The sequence below is a fragment of the Acanthaster planci genome, linkage group LG06 (assembly GCF_054643075.1).
Source record: "Acanthaster planci isolate LZ-2023a linkage group LG06, COTS_SCS, whole genome shotgun sequence".
Taxonomy (NCBI): domain Eukaryota; kingdom Metazoa; phylum Echinodermata; class Asteroidea; order Valvatida; family Acanthasteridae; genus Acanthaster; species Acanthaster planci.
This window is the reverse complement of record NC_141782.1, coordinates 20,779,052-20,800,683: the sequence shown is the minus strand read 5'-3', so window position 1 is coordinate 20,800,683 and position 21,632 is coordinate 20,779,052. Positions and strand designations below refer to the sequence as shown.

Below are 21,632 nucleotides of genomic sequence, written 5' to 3'. Positions count from 1 at the left end.
ATTTTGTATATAATTAATTGCTGTTGTATATAAAGGATAACTGAGCACTGACATTGAATAAACCAATCATATAATTGCCTTAGAAATCACTGGTCACCGTGAGATTTAGTCAGTCCTTTATCACTTGTATTGACATTAATTGTAATCTTTATTGACATTGGGATCAATTACCTAATCATAGAGCGGTGGTAAACTTCCACCAAACGAACAGCCCCTAAGGCATAGTCCACTGTTCGTTAACTGATATCCCCCCTTGCGTTTGGATAGCCGCTCATTCTTGCGTAAGGTTAAATAAATATATTTGTGGGGTTAGGCCAGGTCAATTCCATCTCCGATCAGGCCAGTCTGCTGGTCTGCCACAAAAAGGTGTCAGTTGTCCCGCCACAATATATATCGCCCTAGACTAGTCGTCATTTTTTCTCCCAAAATCCGAGGGCAAATTTTGTTCAAGAAGTTTACATTTCACTTTAAACCCAAACTTGTCTGAGAATGCAGAGCTGAAGGACAGCACCAAGTAGGTAGGTTTTTATTTCAAGCTACGACTGTAATGCATACGGGCCATATATAGGTGCAGGGCGGGTGCAAGATCGGTTGACTGCGCAAAGAATGACTTACTACAGCCACCATTTTTTATAAATTCCTCAGAAATTAAGCTTGTATAGTCTATCTACTACATGAAATTCCATCCTTAAGGCATACATGTATGGCCTCAATAAACGTACGCCTGGGCCGGGCGGACAGTGTCCGTTGGGACGACTTGTCCCAACGGACAACTTGTCTGAACGGTCGACTTGTGTCTCTCCCTTTTACGTTCGGACGGTCGAGTTGTCTCAACGGTCGAGTTGTCCGAAGACGAGTTGGCAAATGGTTAAGTAGTCCGGACCCCGATAAGCAGTACCCGAGTTGCGTCGTTCTCTGGTCAACTCGTACTCCAGTGAAATTGCACCCCAGTCAAGTCGTACCCCAGCCAACTCGTACCTTCGATGAGGATAACGGGGTTTTCCCTTTTTTACTCCGAACAGCTTTAATTTTATTAATGATTACAATACTGTTTGTTTTTATGTTCGGTTTACGATAATTTGTCCTCCCCTTTTGCACTTAATTAATTATTAGTATTATGTAATCACCATTGATTATTAATTGTGTCAATGATTACAATTCTGGTTTTTTTTTTTTTTTGGATGTGCGACTGATGGTAGATGCTATTGGCGTCTTTAAAAAATCGCTTCTTCTCCCCAAAAGAAGCTGTGACATCAACGGTGTGACCATACTATCGGAGTATATTCACAGATTTTATTAACTCAAATTAACCAAGCCACACAAGAAGTTGACATCAACCATACATGTGCGATCAGACTATATTCACTGATTTTAATAATTCAAATTAATCAAGCCATATAAAAAAAGACTTGGATGCGTAAATTTGAAAAGGACAAAGACGTCAACTGGATGGAGAGGTACCTCTGTGGAACATTTCTGTTCGGGGGCGCGCGCTGTAGTCAGACGTATTCTATGTCCTGAAAACCGTGGGGATTTTCAACGAAATCCGACTCAGTGGTAAAAGGAACATGCGTTCAATAAATACGTAAGCATTAAAACCCTATTACGCTCTGCTGGGGAGTACGAGTTGACTCGGGTACGAGCCAACCTGGGTACGAGTTAACTCCGGCGCTGACCTGGGTACGAGTTAACTCGGGTACGAGTTAACCTACTGCGGACTGAGCTACGGTAGCTGCGAAGCTTTTGTTTCTCGCAAAGTTACGGCTGCAGTTGTCACTAGTCAGTTTCGGCTTCTGAATCGTTTGGGTGTCCAAAAAGCGAGACTGTATCCTTTCCCCATGGGTGCAATCGCTTTGCCGGCCTTTGCTCCTGTTTTATTGCGTACTTTTGTCAGGGGCGGTGGCACACGTACACCTGTACCGGTACCGTACGTGCGCACCTAACGTTACACGTCGCCTGCCGCCAGTTGGCTGGAAGGGCATTCGTTGTTCCGACAGGTGTTTCATTCCTCCATGCTTCAACAGGCCAACTTCATTGACAGTAACATGTTTGAAGCTGACTCGCATCTTATTTCTTCACTTCACGACGCTAGAATAAAACACACGAAGTTAAAGACTGAACCATGTTGCGTGTCCGGTCACTATCACATCATCTGAGTGGTTGCCTGAGATTCCTCAAGTGCCACACACCTGCTGCCCAGTCCGTAGGCCTAGTTCACATTAGGTATCGTCATGCCAGCGCGGGGTCAACCGAGCAAAGCCAAACAGTCGATGCCGTCCCTCAGCAGGCTCGGGTGGTGATCTGCGGAGGGGGCATAGCGGGCTTATCGGCTGCCTACAACCTGGCCAAACTGGGGCTGACCGATGTGGTGCTTCTAGAACAAGGGAGGTTGGTAAACAACATATTCAGTACTGACGGTCAGGATCGTGTTGGCACTAAGAACTCTTGAAACTAGAGCTTGGCTTCTTGAAAGTCCCAAAGCTGGAATGCCATGTGCAAAGTTATAATTGCGTTTGCCCTTCCTTTTTATGCCAAATGTTGCAAATTGGAAAACATTTTTACTAATTTAGTGTTACGGCTGTTGCTATAACATGTGTAAGTCATCAACCATGTCAACTGCCCAAACTTGGCAACAATTTGGAAAAAGTTAAATATACGAACCACACTAATTTTCCCTTGAGCTGTAACAACAGCCGTCAGAAAGTGATAACATGTCCCCAAAAGCAAGGAAAATTCTGAAGCACTTACTTTGAAAACTCTAGGGTTTCTTCAGACAAGTCTCATAGGTTTGTGCACAGGGGCATCAAGTATTGTCCTAGCCCAGGTTGGACAACATCTACATTGCAGTGCTACTAACGTCCAGGGTATAAAAGGGTGAGAAAAAAACTGTTGAAAAAATTTCGCATAGTAGGAAGACTTTTATACCCTTGTTGTTAGTCGCAATGCAATATGTAGATGTCGTCCAACCTGGGTTAGTATTGTCCATACATGTACACACTCTTTCCTTCAAATTTTCTTATTAAGTAGGTCCTTGAAGAGGTGACCCCAAACTAAGGATTGCTCAGTACAAAGTCTTGTGCTGGTATCTTTTTGGTTTTGCTGATATGATCTAAAAAGGCTAAAGATGGTAGGAACATTCACTACCGTTATGGTACAAGTATACTAAATGTCTCAATTTTCTTGGCCTATAGCTTCACCTGTGGAACGACATGGCATGCTGCAGGGCTAGTTGGCCTCATCAGGAAACACAACTTGGTTTTTGCCCTATCCAAAATGAGCGCCAACCTGTATGAAACATTGGAGGAAGAGACGGGACTTAGCACAGGTACATGTACTTGTATGTACTGTCCTGGAAGCTCACAAAGTGAAGTGTAGGATCTGTGGATAGACCCCCCCCTTGAGATCATTAAAGCTGTATTCATTGCCCTTCCAAAATTTGTGATGGCAACAAATAAATCTCTTGCAAGTTAAATGTGAATAAGATCTAGTAAACTGAGTTATCTGATTGCACTTAAACATAAAGATTTGAATTCCCCAGACTAAAGACACTGTTGCTTTACCTTGTGATTCGGGGCAAGCTTTTATCTCTGGAAATTGGAATGGACTGGTTCCTTTGTGCCCTTATGATCCATTGAGGACAGTGTATTGTTGCAAGGCGTCTCTTATGTAACTAAGCAAAAGCTTGCCCTGAGTCACGAGGTATAGCAACAATGTCTTTAGTGTGGAGAATTCCAATTTTTATGTGAACTCGGCGTACCAGATTTTATACAAATTTAACTCACCAAAGGCTTATTGAGCCGAAAGTGGATTCCAATGTTTTGCTTACAGGATACAGGAAAACGGGATCTGTCATGCTGGCCCAGACCAAGGATCGCATGATAGACCTCAAGAGAAATGCCGCCTTAGCCAAGTAAGTACTATTTAGCCTATGTCCCCTGTACATAATGGGGTGCTGATGATTGGTGTTTGGCACGGGGATTTACTCAAAGAATCATGAATTTCATTGGTTTGTTTCATTTTGCCCAGTCTGCCCTGACCAATAGCTGTATGAGTTGAATTCTACACACCCAGAAAGCTAGCCTGTTCAGGTTCTGCTTTTAACCACTTCCTTCCGGGAATTCCGGATACGTGGCCGGGGTCTCCAAACTCGGACAAAGGGAACAGGGCCTTGTAACAAAAGACCGTACTCCGAACAAAAGACCAGGCTGCTGGGAATTACCAAATTTTTCACTCGCAAAAGTGGAGATACTCCAGTCTTGTTTTGAAACAGTATACCACGGTTTGGGGCACTTACAGTGAGCGAATTACCACCGGGGACAAAAGCTCTCCACCACTGCAGTGATGAGCCACACAGCACCGCTGCATGCTAATCTGGCCCCTATTGAAAAGAGGTCAGCAGCACACTGAGCCAGGTTGGTGAACAAAAGAAAGTTATAAAACACCGCACAATCTGGGCTCTTTTTACAAGGCTGCAGGCCTGGCTGAAGTACTCAGGCGTCAATAGATTTTGTCTGTCAGGCTAGAGTGACATTTGAAGCAAGATATGGGACGGAGAGATTGAGAGAACCCCCCCGCCTTTGTGTTGGTCATTGTTTGATTGGAAATTCAGGAATTCTTTACAGACATCTAGGGGGGATATGTTAGGTAACAATAGTCTACAGTGTGTATAGAGATTGGACTGGTAAGGGGGGTACCCCTCCGTCCCTTATCTTGCGTGGTATATATATAGTGGACACCAGACAGTCCTTTCCGTGTTTGTAAATGTCCAGTAAATGAAGATAGGAATTGTTAAAGATTTTTGAAAACAGAAAAAAATGATAAATATCCCGGCCCAGCATCGTCAACGTTAATAACTGCCCCGGCAGGAAGTGGTTAAAGGTGTTTTTAATAAGTTAAAGTGAAAAAACTGTGCTGGCTTCACTATGGTAATTTTCAGACGAATTCAGATGCGAACATATATCCGTACGTGTATGCACATACATGTCGTTCATCCACTAATCACTTGCTTTGTGAACGTGCACAAGTCACATTCAAATCACCCAATCAAATGGCATGGTCAAATCTCATTGTCACTCACATTTTGCTCATACATGTACATGTGGCCAAAGACGTGTCATTCAATCATTTTCATTTGAATAGTTCCCTCCTTTACTGGTGAATAAGATGGGTTTTTTATAGCCAGTGGTGCGACCATGTGCCCATTGTCTGATGATCTGAACCATCATTTGTTCGACGTTTTTGCGTTTTTTTTTTATTAAGGAATTAATGCCTGTACCTGGTGAATATTTGCAAAGTATTTTTATCTTCAAAAATATTTCATTACCCTGGGAAACCCAACATCATTTGTGCCTCACTGAAGTTGTTCATGCCGCTGTGCTCCTTGGTGTTATTTAGTGTTGGCGGTATCTGTGGTCTGCTTTGGCAGGTTATTCCAACCATTTTCAGATCCCCAGTTCAACAGACACCAGGCAATGAGTGACCTAAAAAGCAGCATTTAATCTTGCCTGATGACAACACAGGCCCAAATCCCTCATTGTGCTAAGTGAGCACCATTCTAGCGTAACCATCATTCAATTCCATCCAGGACGCGGAATATAGATCACACACTGCTGGCACCCTCGGAGGTCAATTCCATTGTGCCGTGGGTCAGAACTGATGACCTTGTGGGGGCCTTACATGTGCACGGTGATGGTATAACCGACCCGACAAACACAGCACTGTCTCTGGCCAGAGGTGCCAAGAATCGAGGTAACTGAACCTTGCCAAGAACTTAGGCTCTCCATTAGGGGTTCATAAAATGTGAAATAAATTTCACCTCAAGGGGAACAATTCATTTCATTCTGGAAATATCAACTTTTTATTGGACTTATACCAAGGTTAAACTCTCAAAGATTATACGTAATACGCAGATTACAAGCAAATATAGTGTAACAACACCACCATTTTCACCCTTACATTTCCATAGGGCATCTTGTCCCAATACATCTGTTTTGGTTGGACAAATACCTAAAACGGTCGGAATATGTCCGCGCTACACTTGATGATGTATCTCTTGTTACTTCCTGGGACTTCTAAATTCATGAAAGTACAAGTATTTTGGTTAATCACTTAATAAGGAAATAAAATTTAAGACAGCAAAACATCTAAACTCCTGGCTAGTCATTGTGCATTAATGACTGTAACACAGACGTTTTGTCCTGGAAATTTGCTGTGGCATAGAAATGGGAAAGGTGCCAAAAAAGTGATATGAGGTTGCATTAGATATAGACGTATATAAAAAACCTGGACTTGCAACGCCTTTGTATGAAATAGAAGCCAACCAGTGGCCATTTTACCGAGCTGAATACAAATGCGTGGGGTGGCTCCCTTCTATTGACGTCAGGAAGGACAAAGGCGGGCATTGCCGGGCAAGCTTTGTATTCGGCTCGGTAAAATGGCCGCAAGTGGATTCAGTGATCTCTATAAGCTGATTAAGAGCATTGCGAGTCCAGTTTTTTATATACGTCCGTGCATTAGATGCACTAGCCCTAACCATTCTGAATCCAACCAGCAATGGTCAATGGTCCCTAGAGTGCTAGGGCTAGTGCATTAACAAGAACTACTAAAAAATTACATGCTGCCTCTATGTGATATCACACAGTGCTAATAGATTCGGGTCGTAGCAGTGTTATGGTACAGATATACATGAATTATTAAATCTACAAATAGGTCATTTGGGAGACATTTTGTGGTAAATTTTTCAGCATTAGGGAGACATTGGCTTTTAGGGAGACATTTCAGTGTCTCCCTATTTTCAAACTACCAGAAGGAGGCCGAATTTTAGGGTCTAAATTTCAAACATACAAAGTTTGGTTCAGATCAGACTAGGGAATACTGAATTATGGGACAGTAAAGTTGGAAAAATTTTGTGCATGTTCCTTTGGGAATGTCTCCCTAATGACCCATTAGCAGTAATTATTATTTGCCTCATTATTTTTACATCTGATTCTGCCTCCTTTCATCTGTCCTCCAACAGGTGTCCAGCTTTTGGAAGGAGTCCAAGTCAAGGGCGTGCTGTCAGAGAATGGCAAGGTCTCTCAAGTTCAGACATCCCTGGGTGACATCAAATGTGAATACTTTGTCAATGCGGCCGGACAGGCAAGTGCAAAGGATCTGATGCTTGTGAGGTCTTTCATTTTACCCAACCGTATCCTACTAGGCTTTTGGTGTTAAACCGATCTCTTGCACTTTGAGGGCAACTGGTAGACTTCATTCAAGTTTTTTTCTGCTTTCATACGCAGAACATGTAATAGACCCTAATAGGACAAGTAGGCATTGAGATCTAATGCATTCAATATCTCTGATTTTTCCTTTCTGTCTTTTTTTTTTTGGGTGGGGGGGTTCGGCATGTAGTGGGGACGAGATGTAGGTCTGATGAGCCAGCCAGAAGTCAACGTTCCAGTGCACTCCACTGCACACGGATATCTGATCACCAAATCGCTACCTGGGCTTGATGTAAAAACTCCATGTACGTATGTCGTGCACCTCGCTGTTGCATTTATGCACCTGTTTGTTTCACGGGGATCTGAGTCTCGATCAGTGACCCCGAAGCTGGTTCACTCCATTCATTCCACTGGTTCTGGTGACAGAGAACCAACTATGCATCACCGACTGTGATCCGGATCTGTGATCTGAAACAAACCGATCCATAGACACCACGTACATGTACGTGCAGCCCCAGGCTGGTTTTCGAAGTCCCCACTTGCAGCGTAAACACGTCCAGCCCTTTGCATTGGAATCACACTCGCATCCACAGAATCATACTCTTGTTTCGATTTTCTCTCTTTTCACTCACCTGAGACAGAATCAGTGAATTTAAACACCAGAATTTCCCGGAAAGAATCAACAGAAATTTTTTGTTGGTGCTAACCCTCAATTTTCTGGAGTTTCTGAGAGCCTGGAGAGGTATTGGCCCTTGAGTGATATTGCACATTTGCTTGATTTCAGATGTAAGGGATGTAGATAGTTATAATTACATTCGGGAATGGAGCGGGGGTCTGATGTGTGGGATGTTTGCCCCCAATGCTAAACCCATCTTCCATGAGGGGATTCCTGAGAAGTCTGCATTCATCTCCCTTGCTGAGGACTGGGACCACATTCGTAAGTAGGTAGAGATGTACACTTCCTGTGGTAAATATCTAAACTTCATTAACTCTTTTTTTAAAAACTCCTGTTTTTTTTTCTTTTTTTGTTTTTCGATTGACTTTGCCCCATTCATGCTAAATATTATTCAGTACAATTTCTTGATTGCAATAAGTCAAATTAGGAAGACATTGAAATGTCCAAAGCTGTGCACTTTTATAAAATCAGGATTTGGTCCCTGCGCACGTCATTCCCACAACACGTTTGGAAGTGCTAAGGGAGCGGTGGCTTGAATCTAGTAAATGGTAATTAGGAATGCACTCACTGAAGTGTTTTCAGTTGGTTGTATACTGCCCTCGATAGATCTTGCACAGAGCCAATACTGCAGTTAAATTGGAGGCCCTTTATCTTTTCCCACCACCATCTTCACAAGTGTACAAATCATAGGCCTACGCTTTTCTGGAAACCACCCCCTCTCTAGGAGGGGTTGGGTTTCCAGAAATCTAACGATGCTGGGCACAGTCATCGTGTGCTATTGACAGCAGCAGTCTAATCCCTCCCCTCCGTCCTTCACCCACTCCCAGCTCACGGGTCGTTTTGAAAACATCATTTTGTGCAGGGTTCAGGAGCAGTGTGCTATTTTTTTTCCATTGTTTGTGTTAGTGTATTTCATCTCAGGCTTTTTTTTCTCCTCCACCATCCTTGAGACGAAATTTTCATGCACTTGAACTGCTTTTTAATTGAAGAGTATCACCTGGATGGTTTCCTTCACCGGGTCCCGGTGGCAGAGAAGATGGAGGTCAGACAGCTGTTTGTGGGGGCCGAGTGTTTCACCCCCGACCTCTTGTTCTTATTCGGAGAAGTTGCAGAGGTATCGTGATTTTTACTTGACTTGACTGCTTATTTGTCCGCTGTGCCGTTCGCTCATCCAGAGCCATATTGGTCTTGTTCTTGTGCAGTCTTCCACTTTGATGTTTTTCTGCTCAGATGCGGAACTACTACCTAATGACAGGGTTCAACTCCCTTGGTATAACCATGTCTGGTGGCTTGGGTCAACTCTTGGCCGAGCTGATCGTTCATGGCGAGACTTCCCTGGGGCACTGGCCAGTCAACCCTCAGCGCTTCTCTCCTCTTCAGAACAACAAGGCGTACCTCAGAGACAGAGTCACAGAAATTGAAGGTGTGGCATTATATAGTCAACAAACTTGTGTCTAAAGATGTGATTGAAAAGTTGACCACTATTCTTGATCAGTCTCGTTCTGACCTAACGTGTCCGCATGGTCAGTCACTTTTCTGTTCCATTCTCAAGAATGAGGCGACATGCATGAACCTATTAAGGAAGGATTGTATCTGGTTTAAACCAGGTGTACATATTGAATCTCAAATTGAGTAAAGGAATGTCGTATCTGACCAAATCGCAAGATCTTCTGGATAAAGTCTAGATGGGAAGCAAGTGTTTCACTCAGATTTAAAATAGTATTGGTTGTGACTTAACTTTTTCTCTGCTTGTCAGGGACCAACTACAAGCTCATGTATCCTCACAACCAGTACAAGACAGGAAGAAAGCTACGCTGTACCCCACTGTATGCCAGGCTAGCCCAGGCAGGGGCGGTGTTTGGAGAAATGATGGGGGTGGAGCGACCCAAATGGTACATGGAAGAGGGAGACACAGGTGAGTGATCTCTCTGTTCAGAGCCACATCCACTATAACGACACTGGTGTTATTTTCCCTCTTGTTAACCCCTTGACGACGGGAACTTTTTTCTGAAAGCCGACTCTGAGAATTCCAGCCTCGCTTGGCCACGAAGGCCACCTGCCAAACTGCAAATTCTCGGTTTGTGGCCCTGCGTGCTCTGCACGCTTTGATTTACACAGTGAAAAGGCTCATTGTTTGGTGGCATGCGGCTCTACTCACGCTTCCACATTCCCGTTGCCTCTTTTCAAAGTGGGGACTATTGTGAAGCTGGTGATTATGATGCAAATTTGGTCTTTTCATTTCTGGGCTACACACTAAGGCCAATCACCATATATACAAGAGCCAGGGTCTGCCTTCTTTCACCGTGTTCGCTCGAGCGTGGGCCGAGAATAATAGCTGAAAAGCGGGCTGAGGATCTCAATTTTTACGGTGGCTCTTACCGTCATCCGTTGCGAAGGGGTTAAGTTAAATTAACTCTCGGCCGCATTTTCATTTCTAAAGTTCTGGGACCAGTGCAGCAGTGGCAGAAAATTTCTGGAAACAGGCAGTGGTATATTCCAGCTTTAGGTCACTTGAAAAAGGGTTGGGAAGAGCCAAGCTGTTCATCGCAGCAGTTCCTGCCAATGTGAAGTGCCCCCCTGACTTGCAAGATTGGGCAAGAGCTGAGCATGGCTGATACCGCACTGCCACTGGTCTCTAATCCTTGCCAGACCCTGGCGAACAAACGTGCACTCCCTGAATTACCTTAGCACGTTGACTGCCGACTACGAGCATACTCGTAGCAAATGAAAGGTTATTGTAATGTAAATTGAATACACTGACATCACTGAAGAGCCCAACAATACGCAGCATGTTGAAATAGATGTGAAAGGTATCCATTAAATATGCGCATATGCATACAAGGCTTTGCAAATGGGAGTGCCCCTTTGAAATCATGTGCGACAGTCAACGTGTTAGAGGAAACTGTCGCTCTGACAAAAGCTCCATCTCTTGTTAACAGATGTTAACAGCCAGCATAAGTACCCAACAGATGCAAATTGACTACATATGTAATTATGAATAATAATCTCATTCATAATTACATATGTAGTCCCTTTGTATCTGTTGGCTAGTAATTCTAGCTGTTCATATTTTATTTCAAGCTTAGATATTCAAGTGATACGAAAAGACGGAGGGATACAGTTTTACTGCAACTGTCCAGTGCAAAGCAGGAACTGTACTTTGTTTGGTTTGACCTTGCAGAGGAATTCGTGGAGGACGTTCAGCGAGGGACGTTTGGCAAGCCAGGCTGGTTTGACATGGTCAAGGCTGAGTACTGGGCCTGCCGGGAGTCAGTCTGCGTCATGGACATGTCCTCTTTCACCAAGTTTGAGCTGGAGGTATGGGGCTTGAGTGAGACTTGTGTTGGACTTGAGATCATGTGGGTAGTGTGAGACGTTGTGGCTCAGAGCCCCTATTAAAACAGGAGTCCATTATTTTTAATATCTGACCTTCTCATTTTGTAACCAATCTGATCAGGGGAAATCAGCTACCTCACTGCTGCAACACCTGTGCGCTAATGACATGGATGTTCCCATAGGCGCGGTGGTGCATACTGGTATGCTCAACGAGAGAGGTGGCTATGAGAATGACTGCAGTGTGGCTCGTCTGGATGAAGACAGGTGGGTATCTGGGTACAGGGAACAAGGAACATGGGCAGTATCATTCTCTGCATATCCCATGAAATTAAACAGAAAGGTGTGAAACCTGATCCAAGGTTTTTTGTGGTGGCTTAGTTTGTGTCATTTTTTGGCCATCACAAGTCCTGTCATCCTGTCACTGGTCCAGTCATAAGTAACAGGGAACAATGACAAGAGAACATTTATGTCACAGTTCATTTGAGTGGAATGTGATTTGGCCGATTGACTTGTGATGGACGGAACTACAACACTGGAGGATTCTGACTTGGGAAGGTCCGCTGCCAAAAGCTATCGGAGTTTGAGTTTTTCACGCGCACATTTTTTTGATTCAAATACCAACATTAGATATTGGAGCCAGGAGAGATTACTTTCCTTGTCCTGCATTGCAGGTATTTCCTGATATGTCCCACCATCCAGCAAGTCAAGGGATATCACTGGATTGCCAGACACCTTCCTAAAGACGGCTCGGTCAAGCTACGGGATGTGACCAGTCAGTACACCGGTCTGAATGTCCTAGGACCAAAGGCCAGAGATGTCCTACAGAAGTTGACCAGCACACCGCTGAGTGCGGCCAGCTTCAAGCCGTTCTGTCACAAGGTCAGATGCCAATTCCAAAACGGGAGGGGGGGGATTGGTGGCGGTGGAACAGTCACCCACATAAATGTTGAAACTCTTTGATGACAAAAGTTGTCGGAATAATGTTATGTATGAGAGTGAAGATGTAGGAAGCGAGTTAATACTAGCCCGTGAAACCTGGTGCGCTACTTTTTTTCAGTAGCTGGGGTGACCAATGATTCATGAAGAGGGGACAATGCAATACACCATTTAAGACATTTCAAAAACGGGAATCCATTACGTCGCTTCGGTAGCTTAGTAGGTAGTGATTTGAGCTACAGATCCGTAGTCCCTGGTTCGAATCCGACCCATTTGTGCTATTCATTTTCCAATTTTATCATTGTGTTTGGGATTTCCTTTTTCAATTGATGCAGAAACAGAGTCCAAGCATGAACCCTCTAAGAGTCTTGAGAAAAATAATAGACCAGGTTTCACGGGTTAGTATCTAGTCACTTCCGAAGATGTAGGGCTTATTTGGATGTAAAAACTCAAGTTTCTTTGGATAGACTTGTACTTTAGGCCCACTAAAGCGACAAAAAATAGCACCGCTACACATTATAGCAGACAACATGGCTGACCCTATTGATTTCCCAGTCCTAAGGTTTGCACTCTTCAGCTAAATGAAATACCTGCAAGACGAGGTTTCCAGAACTTTTGACAGGGAAAATCAGAGGGCATGTATCAACAACCGAGCAAAAAAAAAAGCCCTCAGAACTTCCCAGCCCATGCTGCAAGCATGACTGAGGGGAAGGAGTTAACCCCTTAAGCCGATTTTTTTTTTTCCAGGAAATCAATTTGGGTTTCACCACTGGAATTCATGCCATGACCATAACGCATGCTGGCGAGGATGGAATGTTGCTCTACATTCCCAATGAGGTACGCAAGTGACTGAAAAAATACGCCAAATAAGCAATACTGTCTTCAGACTTTGAGCCCCAAATTTGCTTGTTGGAAACATTTCTGGGAAACACAGCAGTATATTGCCAATGGAAATGGAATCCTTCGATGGTGAAGCATAAAAAATCCAGCCATCTTGTGTGCACCAAATCAGTGCAACATTGAGGTTCATGGACTCTGATTACTATTTGTGAATATGCAAATTCATAATAGCACGAAACACAAACAGGCCCCAAAACACAGAGAAAAGTAGCAAAACAAAACACAGGTGCAGTTTTGGATAGTGAAATATTTCTGTTATGTTGTCCCATTAATGAAGAGTTGTACAGGGAGATATTTCAAATGGTGAACTTGAGAGGTTGGGGGCACAGGTGGAACGTGTACTTCCTCCATTTTATACACTGCCTTGATCAGAGTTCAGAATCCTACCCAAGCCAAGATTTCAGCACCTCTAAGTTTCTGCAAGAATTCACAACACATGACCGGAGTGTGTGTGGGGGGTTGAATCAAGCTGCTTGCCATGGGTTGTGACCTCAGGCAAGCCAGTTAAGTTCATCCTGGTTTCCTGTCTTCTCCAAACTAGCGTTATGTGATCTGTCGGCGGAAAATGAGACATGTCCCCGGAAAGTCAAAACCGAGTTATCAAGGCCTGAAGTGAAACAAACGGAAAAAATGTGCACAAAACCGAAAGTCAAAAACGGAGGTTATTACCCAATATGCCATGACAGGTCACATACATGTATTAGCTTGGGAGTAACCTGAAATGGACGAGCAGCTAATTCAGGGAACCAGAATATTGGTAGCAGTTTCCTGCTTCAGGAAGCTAAGATTGCATGCTAGCGTGACAGGTTACTTCTACCTCAGTGTCTGTTGGCTTACCTGACCAACCGCTTGTACTGTTTTCATTGAAGGGTGCTGTGCACGTTTACGACATGCTGATGAAAGCTGGCCGTGACTACGGTATACGGCCCGCGGGCTATCATGCACTGCGATGGCTTAGGATAGAGAAATGCTACGCCTACTGGGGAGTAGACTTCAACAACGAGCACACACCGTTTGAAATCGGCCGAGAAATGAGAGTGAAATTCAACAAGGTAAGATATCCACCTGCCCTCTTGTCATCACCTCACACATCCCCTCCCCTGGCTATATTTTCTACAGAACACTTGTAGAGAAGATAGGAGAATCTTCCGATTTCCTGGGTGACAGTACAGACTCATTGCTTTTTAATTTTTCCACCATGCCCTGCCCCAAAACTAACGACTGTCACTTACGAGGAACTTTCTTGTTTGATCCACTGAAATCATCTTCCAAACACGGTTCTGCGTTTCTATGAATTTCGTTGGGTGTCAAACCACGTGTGAAGTAACCACTGGCAGGAGTCTACCATCATTAATTCTGTATAGCCTCAAAAACTTTCCTAGTCTTCCTAATATTTTGTTCCAGAACTTTTACTGACTTAGCCTTTTAATTGCAGGGAATAGAGTTCATAGGTCAATCGGCGTTGCTAAGACAACAAGAAGAGGGCATCCATCGCCGACTGACGGCCTTCATCTTAGAGGACCACAAAGTGGACCGTGACCTGTGGTGTTGGGGTGGGGAACCCATCTACCGCAACGGTCAGCCGGCCGGAATGACCACGTCCAGCAGCTTTAGCCCCACCCTGGGATCCATGCTGTGTCTAGGCTGGCTGAGCAATACCGACCGTCAGACGGGCCAGACCCACGAGGTCACTCACGACTACGTGACCAAGGCCAAGTACGAGATTGACGTTGCTGGCCACATGTTCCCAGCCAAGGCCAACCTCTACCCACCTAAACTGGTCACCAAGCAGCCACTCCACGGTTGAACTTGGCTGAAGTGGCACACTGTCCTGCGTCCAAAATGGGGTGTGTTGGAGGGTTGGGAAATATGCTTCAGGAAGGGACCAAAAATAGTGTATTTTTACAAACCGTTGACATCTGTTTTGTGGGCACTCACTTCATGCTCAAACATATTGGTAGTGTAATTATGGAAATTAGGTGCTGATCTATAGCCATTACGGCAGCTATGATATTCTTCCTATTTGTAATCGGATTTCAGATTTTTTTCCCTTCTTTTAGTTCATATTATTTCATCCATTTTTAATATTTTGTATTGTATTCAGTATATTTCTTAAAGATGTGCCGGAAACTGTTTCCCTTTTTTGTCCATCCGGGTCAAATAATCAAGCCCGTCAAGAGGGCAAATTCATTGTGGGAACACAATTCCCTCCCCCTCGAGTTGGTTGTGAGTTTCCTAACAAAAGAAATTGTCACCGCAGCCTACCTCCATTACTTTCTCTCATTTTTTTCCAGTGTGACAACTCATTCAAGCTGGATTTTTTCCAAGGAAGATTTCCTGCACTGTTCCTCTTTATTTAGCCACAATAAGCCTATACTCAAAATGCTTTGGAAACATTTTTTTTCTTGATCAGGGAATCACTTTGTGGGCCTCTTCCAACCCTACCTTATGCAGATTTTCTTTGTTCGGAGGTCCACAAGGGGTATGTAAGGCTAGCACACACGCGCACTGATGAACAAGGCAGAAACGCAATGCCCATTCGAAGTTGCCCGCCTGGCCTGAAAAAAAAATCTCATCTGAAAAATAAAAGAGGAGTTTTATAAAAAAAAAAGCGTTTTATCCCCCTTTAACTTGGTGTGCTGCGAGACCGAAGTCTATGAAAGTTCCTTCCTCATCTCTGAATTAGTTTGCTGGAGTTCGTTGGCTTTCTTAACGGGAATATGCAGATATTATTTGTTCACTCCTGCTCCCCATGGTGTAGCATGGGTATGTTCCACAACTGCTGGCCATCTGCCTTGTGCCCAGGCTGCTGAGGGCGCTAGTATCGTGATCGTGATCAGTATACTGCACAAATCGCCCCAGATATGGCTGTTGACGTGCAGTCCCTCATGCATTGCCCCCCATTGTCTAAATTTTATCTAACGTTACCTTGAACGTTTTCACATCTGGTGCTGATTCGATTGCAGGTGGCAAGGCATTCTACTCATGAATAGTACGAGGATACAGTGACTTCTTGTAGCAGTCTTTATTAGTTTGGGGGATGTTATAATTCAAAGTATGAGTTGCACGTTTAGTCCTTTTACATTGGTTAGTGAGAAGATGACTATTATTTTGTGGGGTAAGCCTGTGAGTTTCCTTGTGAAGGGTGGTCAATCTTGCCTTCCGTCTTCGTGATTCCATGGTTTCCCATTTGAGTTCTGAAATCATATCTGTGACACTGCTCGTTCTTGTGTAGTCGTTTTTGACGAATCTAGTAGCGCGTCTTTGCACTTTTTTCCAGGCAATCTATACGTTTACTTTGATGAGGATCCCAAATTGAGGTCGCGTATTCTAACGTTGGTCTAACCAGCGTCTTGTAGGCTGCATCTTTTACTCGGGGCTTGCAGTTCCAAAAGTTTCTTTTAATCAGTCCCAGTATTTTGTTGGCAATACTGTCCGTGTGAGTAATGTGCTTTGCCCATGTCAGGTCATGAGTCAACCCATCTCCCAAATATGTACGGTGGTCAATGAGGTGCTCAGGCTGATATTGTAGAGGATTCCTCTTGTGACTTACAGACATGGTGAAACATTTGGACGTACATGTATTGAATGTCATTTGCCATACAGACTTCCAAGTGCACAGGGAATTGATGTCCTCCTGAAGAGCATGGCAATCCTTTTATGTTTTTATTCGTCGATATAGAACTAAATCATCAGCAAACAGCCATATATTCGATGTGAATGTAACTGGTAAATCATTGATATATGGAAGGAACTGGCCCAAGGGCAGTTCCCTGTGGAACTCCAGAAGCTACATGAGAGCTTTCTGATTATTCTCCATCGAAAAATTTCTATCTATCTGTTGATGTTGCGTCTGATGCCAACTGTCTAAGCTTACCTAGTAGACGTCGAAGGGGAAAAGTTCAAAACTCAAAAGCTGTGCTGGACTCCATCATACAAAGATGAATCTGACCTTGGTTGTCAAGTGTTTGATACAAATCGTTGGTGAGACCTGCAATCTGAATTTCGCATGATCTTCTACGCCTGAAGCCATGTTGTTTATCCGATAGTAAGAAATGTGTATCAAAGTGAGCCATAATGTTGCTAACAATGATGTGCTCCCGTTGTTTACATACTGTAGTGGTCAGGGAAACAGGACGACAATTGGATGGGACGGATCTGTAACCTTTTTTGAACACAGGTGTGACATTCGCATTTCGCCAATCTTGTGGTAATATACCCATTGACAGAGACTTTTAAAAAACTTTCTGAAGAATTGGTGCTATTGCTGTAGAATGTTCCTTCGGGATCTTTGCTGGGATGTAGTCAGGACCTGTAGCTTCGTTCACATTCAGTTTTTTTTAGGAGTTCTTCAATGCCTGCAGTAGTAATTTGGATATCTGGCATATCTGGAACCGTGTTATTTAGAGTCAGCAAATTTTTGTGTTTTCATTCGTGAAAACTGAACAGAAAGGTTTATTCGGGACCTCCGCCTTTTCTTTGGCACGTGATATCTTGTGCCTCATTACCTGTAAAGGGCTGACACCAAATACCTCGCGGCGGATGGATTTGACATAACAACAGAATGGTTTTGTGTTGTCGCTTGGGAGACTATCCCCGATATTATGGATGTATATCTTTGATGAAGTTTTCTCAGCTCTCATTTTGCCGTCTCATTTCTTCGAATTTATCCCCGTTCTCAAAAGAGCCCGAGCATTTAGCTCTATCATACACCTTTTTTTTTTTTTGGCATTTCTTTCTCATCCTGTTGGTCATTCATGGCAACTTAACTTTACAGTTGCTCGTCTTTGGTGGAACATGAGCATCTGTAGATTTCGGCAAAACACTTGTTAAATCAGACCAAATATTGTCTATGTCCTCCTTGTTGATGTAATCGTTTTTAAGTAGAGAGTGAAAGGTATCCAGGTCATATATTTGCATAGATGAAGATTTTTTGTTTTGGGTTTGTGATCCATTTAGGCTGGACGGATGCTGTGACAATGACAATATTGTGATCACTGATACCAGCAGACACTGATTTCACAAATGACGGGTCATTGGTTCATAAATCAAGAATGTTACTACCCCTGGTAGGCTGTAGCACACCTTGTTGGAGGTTATGATCCTGTGCTATATCCACCATGAGTTTGCTTGGCCCATGGTATCTTCCGCTTGGTTTGCAGCTTGCTTGGTCCCAAGATAAACCTGGTACATTGAAATCCCCCAGAAACCAGATTGAGGCTTTTTTTAAAGGAATTTTGTGCAGTGAATCATCCAAAAGTTTCATGTACTCGTTATCAATCTTTTGAGAGCGATAAAAGGCACCTTTGTAGACTGGAGCTATACCTTCTACCTGTATGCTGACCCATGATTCTACCTCCATGATTGTACAGTCAGGTTGATCAAGGTGACCTCCGTCTTGCGCAATCAAAGTTTTGTTGACAGCGATGAAGACTCCTCCGTGGGGCCCACCATTGTGATCTTTACTAAAGACTTGGAAACTTGAAGGAAACTTGATGGAAAAATTTCCCTTGTGGTCAGTTTGGAGTTTAACCATGATTCAGTCTCCACAATGACATCAGGTGTATGTTTATCAACTAAACCCAGAAAACTAGACAACCTAGCACGCACACTTTGGCAATTACATGTACATGTAATAATAATTTTGAGAGGGCGCTTTATCTCGGCATCTGGCTTTATACGGGACCTGCCTGAAGTCTTAGCTTCTTTGCGGCGTGTTGGACTAGATGATCTAACTGGAGCTCCCATTGCTATTGCCGCTCATGTTTTTTTCATTTTGTACCATCTCATTTGTGTAGTGCTTTTGTCCCAGTTAATCAGCTGTTAATCAGTGCTGGTCAAACCCAAGGACAAATAGCAATCCATGGGTACCAGTTACTGATGTCAGTACATGTATACAAAACACAGCACCACAGCCGATTAGGTGTGTTAACTGTGCCTCACAATTGTTTCCCTGTACTTTGTGCAATTTTCTGTCAAGAAACTACTTGAAATATGTCCGATATTGATAATATTGAGTTCTCACTTTTGTTAATAATGGCAGGGAATTGCAGAAATGCCCCAGTTATCAGTGCTATTTTTCTAAGATAACAGAAAAAGAAAAGACTGAAATCAGGCTAGAAAAAACTACTCATCATATTTTTAATCTGTTAATAATTAAACACACAATTAAATAAGGTGTTCAGGGCCTAATAGTATGTGTGTAGATTTGCACAATTTGATTGTAATGTTTATAAAATTGTAGATTGCACAATATCTCCATTGCACCTCATAATCATTGCTGATATAATTCATTAATAACTTGTTCTCGGCAGAATACAGCCTTTAAGCCATCTATTAATTTTACTTAGTTCTGTTTCACTTTGCACTCATCTCTTCCATTTTGTCACTGCTCACTGGATGAGCGTACATATTTCTATCTTACATGTCTCACTTTATCCCCCACCTTACATGTCCAATCTGCTCCAAGAAGAAGCACCCCCCCATTGCTTGAAAAGAGCCGTGTAGGTCGGGGTGTTCATTTTGTAGGTAGCGACGCGACCGTAACGCGTGCATTTCAAAGTCGTTCGGCCAGCGAAGTTTCCTTTCGACCAAAGGAGCCTCCTTTGCTTGGAAAATCGCGCCTTCTCTTAGTCCATATGGAGGCTCATTGGCTCCAACAGTTCTCCTCTTTTTTCCTTCGACATAGAGTGTTGCTAGGATCAAGACGTCATGCCCGCTAACCGTTTTAGAGCTTCAGAATTTGATATAGGTTTTTTTCACACGCCAAGTTGTCAGTTTCAATCACTGCAATTTTTTTACCATTTCAATATATTGCTTTTATTACCAGTGGTATCACTAGTATGAATGCATCGGCCGAGTGTGCAAACTTTTTTTTTCACACGGGGTTGCTGACAGCAATTGATTAAACTGTGACTTCTACATAGCCTTGTACACACATGCTCTTGATACTGGCAATTCATCTCTAAAACAAAGTACTGTTTTAACTTTTTGTCCGTATTCGAGAGAATCGTAAATGTTATATACCTATTTTAATCAATTGTGTAATTTTTTTTCAAGGAATTGAAATCGGTACCGCCATTTGGTTGGCATGGAAGATGAGGATTGTTTTACAAATGAAAAAAAAATCGGACAGTCCGTTCCATTAATGCTGTGCATTATATTTTTGAAAATGCCGTGCACGCATCATTATGTAGGCCTATATTTCAAACATCCAACTCTATTTGTTCATTAGAAGGGCAGGTTTTTGTGACAAAGTTAACTGACCATCAAGTCGTATCCATATGTTACGGAAGCGTACAGAAGCGTTTAAGTACGGAAGCATAGAAGAGTCACTTGCAGAAAAGTTTTTTTAGTTACTAGATAGCTCAAGTTAAATCATTGAATGAGCATCTCGCCGCGATGAGTTATACAGTCTTGCCGCAGCGAATGTCATAAGTTCTATTCAGCGTGACAATTTCAAATGTATCTTTAAGGTGAAATGCAGTGAGTGAGAGCTGGTTTCAGATTGCTTCTGGGGATGTTACATTTCAACACAGCCTGTTTTCCAACCCAAAAGAAAGGAAATCTTATTTTGGGGTGTGAATTTCCACATTCAGATGAGAGGTAGACTGTTTTTAATTCCTTCTTACATTTTCATAGTGCCAAATAGAAGCAAGCGGACTTGAAAGTTACATTTGAAATTTCCTTAGTCGAAATTTATTAATTTATAGTACTTAAACGGGAACGGGAAACGGGATTAGCGGGTTGTGTAACTTCAGCGTGTGCACTGTTGTATGAAGGTGTTGGATCTCGTGGCGGTGCGGGGTTGTGGAATTGGCGGGAAACCTTGGGTTCGGGTATAGGATACCCTGATGCCAAGGGAGGGGGTGGCTTCGTGTAGAGAAGACCCTAACGCCTGGAGTGGGTGGAATGGGTTTCGGGTATAGGGGACCCTACTGCCCGGGAGTGAGTAGGTTTTTGCCCAGTTAATGGTGAGGCCGATTGGTGAAGCCGTTCCACGGAGAGCACGCTGAGGGCCTCAGCGATAGTATCTAAGGGCTCTACATAGATTACCACGTCATAGCACGAGTCAGTCACTTGGACATGGTAGTTGACACCAAGGTTTGGACACCGCTCCAGAGACTGCTGAGCCAGTAATCCACACCAACATTGAACAGGTTTGGGGAGGCCACACATCCCTGTCGCACACCGGAGGTGGTGGAAAACGGGTCTGATAGAGCTCTCTCGGCCCTGACTCTGCACGTGGTATTTGACTACAGAGCCTGGATAAGCCCGATACATTTTGGAGGGACTCCAATTCCCTGCATCAGGAGCCAGAGAGCGTCTCAGTCAAGCGAATCGAACGCAGCCTTCAGACCTATGTAGGCTGCTGGAAGGGGACGCTGAAATTCCCTTCATTGCCCTGCCAGGACTCGCAGGGCTAAGAAACTATTGGTAGTGGATCTACATGGGGGTGAATCCTCCTTTCTGGGGTAGCCGCCTGGACAGAAGGAGAGGCCGGATTCACTGAAGGATTGGAAAAGGGACTATACCTTTGAGGGAAAGGACAGGAGTGTAATTGGGCGATGGTTAGCCGGACC

General features: G+C 43.6%; 1 protein-coding gene across 1 annotated transcript; it reads left to right on the top strand.

Moving 5' to 3' along the window:
• Positions 1 to 361: 361 nt before the first annotated feature.
• Positions 362 to 20,723, top strand: LOC110986623 (pyruvate dehydrogenase phosphatase regulatory subunit, mitochondrial-like). Its single transcript, XM_087138223.1, has 17 exons — positions 362 to 518; positions 2,093 to 2,388; positions 3,192 to 3,325; positions 3,829 to 3,910; positions 5,585 to 5,748; positions 7,016 to 7,137; positions 7,393 to 7,507; positions 7,987 to 8,139; positions 8,868 to 8,992; positions 9,109 to 9,301; positions 9,635 to 9,793; positions 11,060 to 11,196; positions 11,336 to 11,478; positions 11,886 to 12,093; positions 12,898 to 12,987; positions 13,920 to 14,102; positions 14,486 to 20,723. The coding sequence occupies exons 2-17, from the start codon at positions 2,123 to 2,125 to the stop codon at positions 14,855 to 14,857; spliced, it is 2,646 nt and encodes an 881-aa protein (XP_086994349.1). The 5' UTR covers positions 362 to 518; positions 2,093 to 2,122; the 3' UTR covers positions 14,858 to 20,723.
• The last annotated feature ends 909 nt before the right edge of the window (positions 20,724 to 21,632 follow it).